Below are 7,067 nucleotides of genomic sequence, written 5' to 3'. Positions count from 1 at the left end.
TCGTCGACCACAAGACCCAGGGATCTAGCTTCGTCGGCATGATCGAGCCACACTGCGTCCTCTGGCTGAGGAACTACCTTCGCAAGTACCACGACAAGAAGTAGTGGTGCCCTTGAGGCGGTGGATCAAGGTTGCATGCATGGAGATGGTGATGATGATGATGATGATGATGTATATTCTGGCAGTAGCTAGAATGAAAAACATTTGGCCCCCCTTTTGTAAGTATTATGAGGTGGTATATACTAACCCCTCAGGTGATGGTGAACTTTGCGGTGTTAGGATGAGACACCAACTTTTGTTGTGGTGGAAGGGTGACACCACGGTAGTGTTAGATAAACTTCTGATTGACTTTTGTAATGATATGCATGCCCCTGTTAGTTCAAGATTTGCTGTCAACACTTGTCTTATTCTATTGCTCATGTCTGAATTGCTTCATTGTTGTGACTGCTAACTTCTTCTTTTGCCATGCTAGTGGTATGTGGTGTTTCGCGGGCGGGTTCAAGGAATCTACAGCTCATGGAGAGTCTGTCAAGATCAGGTCAATGGCTACTCCAACAACAGCTACCGAGGATATACAACATTGGAGGAGGCACATCAAGAGTACCTCAGCTTCCTGCAAGAGGAGCTGCAGGAAGATCATGCCATCGATGAGGCAGTGCCATTAGCACAGCTACCGCCGGAGGAAGTACATGCTCTAGAAGGAGCACCGACGGATGAACTACATGCTCTACAAGGAGCACAGCCGGAGGTGTGTCCCAGCCGGGTGAAAGATTACATCATCGCCTTCCTCATCGTGGTGATCGTGAGGATCTTCTTCTTCTGAGTGGTCTCTGATCGTATGTAAGATGCCATGCCATGGTAATGTCACCATATTTGAATTGTGGTAAGGATATGGACTTGTGATTTTAGCAACCAAATAGCAGATTCCTGTATTCCTGCGTGCAAGATGGGCTGGAAACGGGCAACCAAACGATGGGGCCTGGGTTCCTTCTCCGGCACGCAAAAGGGCTCACAGGCTACCAAACGACCGGCCGAAAGTGGCCCATGGCCCGTTCCGAACACGCAATTCCCTCCATCTCGCTGCCGCAAGTATGCACGAAATTGGCCCAGGCAACCAAACGCGCCCCTAGTGTCTTGAGCGATGCGACGTCTGAGCGGTCAAGTAGACCGGTGACCTACGCACCTCACATGAGAGGGTACACAAGTGCCTTCCATAACAGGAAATTATGTCGGGTAAGCTTTTGAGAGGGAGGGGACCCATGGCTGCTAGCAGAACAATTGTCGATGTGGGGGGTGACATGGGAGCAGGAGGGGAGATCGGTTTTTGGTGTAGATGGGTTTTCTAGCGGCTAGGTCATGGAAGAGGGACATATGATATCATGTGATTGTGGCAGAAGCGGTGACCCTATTGGGGGTCTAGGTTACATGTTATAGGGGCGATGGAAGACCCCCATCGCGATGGCCTACATGGGTGCGTATATGAGATTGGAGTACTATTCCATATCTAGTATAGGGCACATAAGTGAGATAGTATACGGTATAAAGAGAGGGGATGGAAACTATTTTTAACACTCTTGTGATAGTGACAAATTGTACGCATAGCAGAAAAAGAATCAGTTTTTGTACAGCAAATTTAATACTGGCACCCTCTTCCTTTAAATTTGCAATGTGCATCCGTTCCTCTTTCTTGATCTCTGTCAATCATAGAAATGTCAAATCTCTTTAGTCCCCCCCTTAAGTCGGTTTCATCCAAAGAGAGATCCCAAAAATCTTGAGCCTCATCAAGGCGAATAATGATTGTTGTTGTGCTATAACATGATATTCCGCCTTCTGTCATCGACTGGCATAATTTTTTTGAAAAGGAATAGTAGCATACTTACATTCAATGATCATTTCAGTTTTCGTACAAGAGAGAGACAGGAATGAATGGACAGGTAGTTGTCAAAATTATTTCCCCCTGGAAAAATGGTAGTAACACGTTGAATAGATTGCCCTTGGGTCACACACGCTGAAACACAGCACGGAACGGGGATATCGACCAGTATAAGAACTCCTGCATGATTTGCTTTGCTGCCGGAACGGCGCCGCAAACGTGTGGATCCTCTCCACTACCATCAGCTTCCCTCACTTGACACCCTGTACTTGCAGAGCAGTAGCAACCTGCGGCCACGCTTAAACAAAGCAGAGGAAGCAAGGGAGATCGATCGATGGCCGTGTCGTCGCCCTCTGTCGCGGTGGCCGTCGCCGGCGACACGGCCGACGCGGACCAAGCCCGGCTGCACCAGCTTGGATACAAGCAGGAGCTGAAGCGCGGCCTCAGCGTGGTGTCAAACTTCGCCTTCTCCTTTTCCATCATCTCTGTCCTGACGGGCGTCACCTCCACGTACAACACGGGGCTCCGGTACGGCGGCCCGGCGTCGATGACGCTGGGGTGGCTGGTGGTGGCCTCCTTCAACGGCTGCGTTGCACTGTCCATGGCGGAGATCTGCTCCGCCTACCCGACCTCCGGCGGGCTCTACTACTGGAGCGCCAAGCTCGCCGGCAAGAAGTGGGCGCCTCTGGCATCCTGGGTCACCGGCTGGTACGTACGTGCACACTACTAGTTAGACATATTTTGCACCAAATAATCTCTCTCGATTGGCCACTAGCGTCCATGCTTAATTAGCCGGCGCTATGCTTAACTATTTGGAAATTCTGTTCTGCTTAGGGATCTCTGACCATTTCTAAGGATTTTGCTGAAATGGAATATCTGCAGATGCGGCCAAGATCGATCGTTTTGTAGAACATATAGGGCTCCTTTGATTCAAAGGATTTGCATAGGAATTATGTAGGATTTAGTTCCTATGGAAAAAATTCCTATACATGTTGTTTGATTCATAGGAACATATCATATAGGAAAAATTTCTATAGGAATCTTGTAGTGTAATTCCTATAGGAAAAAAGCATTAGCTCATACCTCATGGAAAAATTCCTTTGCTACAATCAAACAAACTTGATCTTCCTATAGGTTTCAAGTAGACATGGCATTCCAATCCTATACCTTTCCTATTCCTATGCTTTTCCTATCCTTTAAATCAAAGCAGCCCATAGTATACAATAAAAGCGCGACTCATAGTCTCTCTATGTTACTTTCACAAAGCAGAACATACGACTAGTTCTCGGTCTCTAATTAAAGTTTAATTAATCTCATGCTATGTTTTTCAGGTTCAACATTGTTGGACAGGTACTGCAACTTCTTGACTCCTTTAGCATTTCTGAATTTGCTGGCTGCTGCTTCAGATAACTGCTGTGTTAAGTAAGAAGTAATACTAGTATTACTTTTGGAAAATAAATACCCCTGCAATTCCATTACCTACTTGAAGTCCTGAAATTTTCCTGTTAAGAGTTGTGACCGTCAGTGCCAATCTTCTACGCAATTGGGAGATGCACTGAACTCACGCATGATTAGAAATGTTTGATAAGATGGCACGTTGCTGACGCAGTCTTAGCTTCTTTTCTTGACCGTCCTAGTGGGCCACAACTACGAGCGTCGACTTCTCGTTGGCGCAGCTCATTCAGGTGATCATCTTGCTGGCCACGGGCGGCGCCAACGGCGGCGGCTACGTAGCTTCCAAGTATGTCATCTTGGCCATATACGGGGTCATCCTGCTGCTCCATGGCCTCATCAACAGCCTCCCCATCCACTGGCTTTCCTGGTTCGGGCAACTAGGCGTTTTCTGGAATGTTACTGGTATTTTATCTTTATCTTTGTTTTATTTTGACAAGCAACTTTAATTTTTGGATGTGTAGATACTCATACGTTGGCAACATAGTACACATACATTTGTTTGCTCTTAAGTACTTGGTATGTTTGTACTCTGAACAATTGCAGGTGTCTTTGTGCTGGTAATCTTGATCCCATCCGTTGCCAAGGAAAGGGCAAGCGCCAAGTTCATCTTTACGAACTTCAACACGGACAATGGCGTGGGGATCCATAGCAAGCCTTATATTCTAGCCGTGGGTCTGCTGATGAGCCAGTACTCCATGATCGGCTATGATACGTCTGCTCACATGGTATATCATAACGATGTTAATTTGTTTCCACATAAACTTCTATTACTAGCTGGTAGTTACATATATAGCCCATTTAATTACGTACATATGGAGTGCAATTGGAAGATATGGTGATGGATGATGATGTTCTCGCTCTTACATATACGTGTAGACCGAAGAAACAAAGAACGCGGACAAGAGTGGACCGATCGGGCTCATCGCCGCGGTGGCTCTTTCGTCGATCTTCGGGTGGATTTACCTAGTGGCGCTAACATCCATCGTGACGGACATACCATACCTGCTGAGCACTGACAATGACGCCGGCGGGTACGCCATAGCCCAGGCTCTCTACTCCACATTCCACTCCAGATATGGCAGCGGCATTGGTGGGCTTGTATGCCTCGGCGTTGTCGCTGTTGCCATATTCCTATGCGGTGTCGCCTGCATCACCAGCAACTCAAGGTTTGGTCGCTGAATTATCATCACCTTTATATATATAGACATCAAGTGAGACAAAATGCTAAGTTGGTGTTGTGGTATCTTAAGTTGTCGGCTCTCTTGTGTGCTGTAGGATGGGGTATGCCTTCTCCAGGGACGGGGCTATGCCGTACTCCCATGTCTGGTACCGAGTGAGCAAGCATGAGGTGCCTCTAAATGTTGTATGGCTCTCTGTATTCGTAGCCTTCGCCATGGCCCTCACCGTACGTATTTAGAGACCAGGATTACATTGTCACGCCATAGACCAGTCTGGTGGAGTAAGTGCCTCAACTTACTGACGTCTCTTTTATTTTCCTTGTATCTTTCGAATGTGTAGTCATTGGGAAGCCAGGTGGCCTTCCAGGCGATGGTGTCCATCGCTACGCTGGGGCTGTACATCTCCTATGCGCTGCCCATCTTCTTCCGGGTGACAACGGCCCGCAAGGCATTTGTTCCAGGGCCATTTCATCTTGGCAGGTATGGGGTCGTCGTTGGCTGGGCAGCCGTCCTATGGGTGGCCTTCGTCACCGTGCTCTTCTCCTTGCCGGTGGCGTACCCAATAGTTAAGGACAATTTCAACTACACACCGGTGGCCGTCGGCGGGGTGCTGCTGCTCACCATCCTTGCATGGGTGTTCCATGCTCGGTTCTGGTTCAGGGGACCCATCATAAACATAAATGTTGATACATAGTAGAATCCCGGGTCTTGTAATCTTAACTGCACATGAAGCTGAATTATCATTTACCAAATTTTATTGTATATGAAGGTTCCCAAGGTAGGTTCATATATCTGGAAAGGTCGGCGCAACAGCTACAGTTCTTATACACATATCATTAGAGCAATTCCAATAGTGTAGCCAGCAGCTGGCTATAAGCCAAGTGCTATGTCGACGTCATCTATAGCCAACTTAGAGCCAACATATACAATAGTGAGCTATAAAAATGTAGTACTTAATCAATGTATGGCCCGCCTTTCACTCTCACAAAGTGCCTAGAAGCACGTGCTAGAGCTAGCTCTTGCATAGAGCCCACACTCCTTCTCTCTCCTCCTCTCTCTCCTCCAACTAAGCAACAATATACTATTTTAATCCTTATAGCCAGCTGACTAGGACTTATTGTACTTGCTCTTAGTAGGGTACTCAGTGTTTCTATGTAATTAGAACTATGGCAGCCTAGTCTTGCAGCCTACTTAGGGCACGAGAGAGGGGGGTGGGGGGTTGAATATACAAAAGGCTATCCCTACCAAAGTACATTACCTACCAAAAATATACTATTTACTGGAAAGATCTTAATTATTACTAAATAGTAATGTATATGTGAATTTAATCGGAATTCAATTCGGCTCCCGGGTGCGTATGCTCCCTCTACCAACAAAACATATTTCGAAGTGTGTAAAAATTTTGATAAAAAATTCTACATGTACATCTCCATAATATATGTGTATGCGTCAAGTTTCACGAAAAAATAATATTTTTTGTGACCTATGTAAAAAAGAGAAAACTTATCCTGTGAAAAGCATTGTTTTCAGCACTGAATTTTGTCTTTTTTACACACGTCACATGATAAGTTCATTTTTTATGAAACGACTTTGTGAGCGTGTAGCACGCGAAGATGTACGTGCGAATTTTTTGTTTCAATTTTTTTGAAATTTAAAATATATGTAAGATGTATTTCAAAATATAGGGAGCATATGCTCCCATGTTCCAAAACACCACTCCCTTACATATTTCACTTTCTCATAACGAACTCTTTGAAGTAAGTATAACTTTCACTGTTCAAATTAGTTCTGTTACAAGGAAATTCCAGTTAGTAAAAAGTTATTCATTGTTTATAAATAAGTCTGGAAATATTGCACACAAAGGTCTGTCGTGTTTCCTGCAGTTTGTCATACGTTCTTTTGTTAAGCAACAAAATGCTCAAACTTTCTTATAATTTTTAATGGGTGCAAACTATAGATTCTCTCTTTGGTGGGACATACTAGATTCTTTTCTTGGTAGGATGGATTGGGGAATCCACTGGTTGGTTCTGATTTCCTGGCATGTAAACATCTCTAATTGCGATATGAATTACAATCAGAATAAGCGGGACAAAATATATCTTCATCTTGCACCATCGACTTCACCGTATTTTTCATCTTTTGTATCTCCTACATTACAAGAACAATATAGGTTGGAATGAAAAAAAGGAGTGACGGTATGAGCACTCTATGGTATCGAGGAACGACATTGCGAAATTAAGAATTCCAACCGCCCCCTTGATTAATTTTTTGGCTCGGTCTATCAGATACGAGCGACATTGTGGAATGAACCTAGGGAAAAGGTTTTCTGGAAAAACGCAATGGCTTCATGCGTTCCCACAACTAGTTTTGGTGGGCCACTTCTTTCGGGCATACCGAGTAAGCAGAATCTTGATGGCTTCCATATCAGGACTATAGGTGGAATGCACACCAAGTTTAGGGTCTTCGGATTGTAAGAATTTCTTATAATTTTTTTGGATTCCAAATCTAATGATTTTTTAGGATTCCAATCCTAATGATTTTTGTTTTCTTGTTGATCACCT

At 45.0% G+C, this 7,067-nt stretch overlaps 1 protein-coding gene across 1 annotated transcript; it reads left to right on the top strand.

Moving 5' to 3' along the window:
- The first annotated feature begins 2,007 nt into the window (after positions 1 to 2,007).
- Positions 2,008 to 5,297, top strand: LOC127345704 (amino-acid permease BAT1 homolog). The gene is made up of 7 exons (XM_051372214.2): positions 2,008 to 2,581; positions 3,205 to 3,223; positions 3,511 to 3,730; positions 3,872 to 4,053; positions 4,205 to 4,494; positions 4,604 to 4,733; positions 4,847 to 5,297. The coding sequence occupies exons 1-7, from the start codon at positions 2,208 to 2,210 to the stop codon at positions 5,198 to 5,200; spliced, it is 1,569 nt and encodes a 522-aa protein (XP_051228174.1). The 5' UTR covers positions 2,008 to 2,207; the 3' UTR covers positions 5,201 to 5,297.
- Positions 5,298 to 7,067: the final 1,770 nt, after the last annotated feature.

Source organism: Lolium perenne, chromosome 3, assembly GCF_019359855.2.
Source record: "Lolium perenne isolate Kyuss_39 chromosome 3, Kyuss_2.0, whole genome shotgun sequence".
Taxonomy (NCBI): domain Eukaryota; kingdom Viridiplantae; phylum Streptophyta; class Magnoliopsida; order Poales; family Poaceae; genus Lolium; species Lolium perenne.
The sequence above is the reverse complement of the archived record's forward strand: the minus strand, read 5'-3'. Positions and strand labels throughout refer to the sequence as shown.

Excerpts from the sequence above, each read along its gene's own strand:
- LOC127345704 (XM_051372214.2), top strand. The coding sequence starts at position 2,208 with ATGGCCGTGTCGTCGCCCTCTGTCGCGGTGGCCGTCGCCGGCGACACG. Across the intron at positions 3,731-3,871 it reads CGTTTTCTGGAATGTTACTG|GTGTCTTTGTGCTGGTAATC; the intron begins GTATTTTATCTT and ends GAACAATTGCAG. Across the intron at positions 4,734-4,846 it reads CCTTCGCCATGGCCCTCACC|TCATTGGGAAGCCAGGTGGC; the intron begins GTACGTATTTAG and ends TCGAATGTGTAG.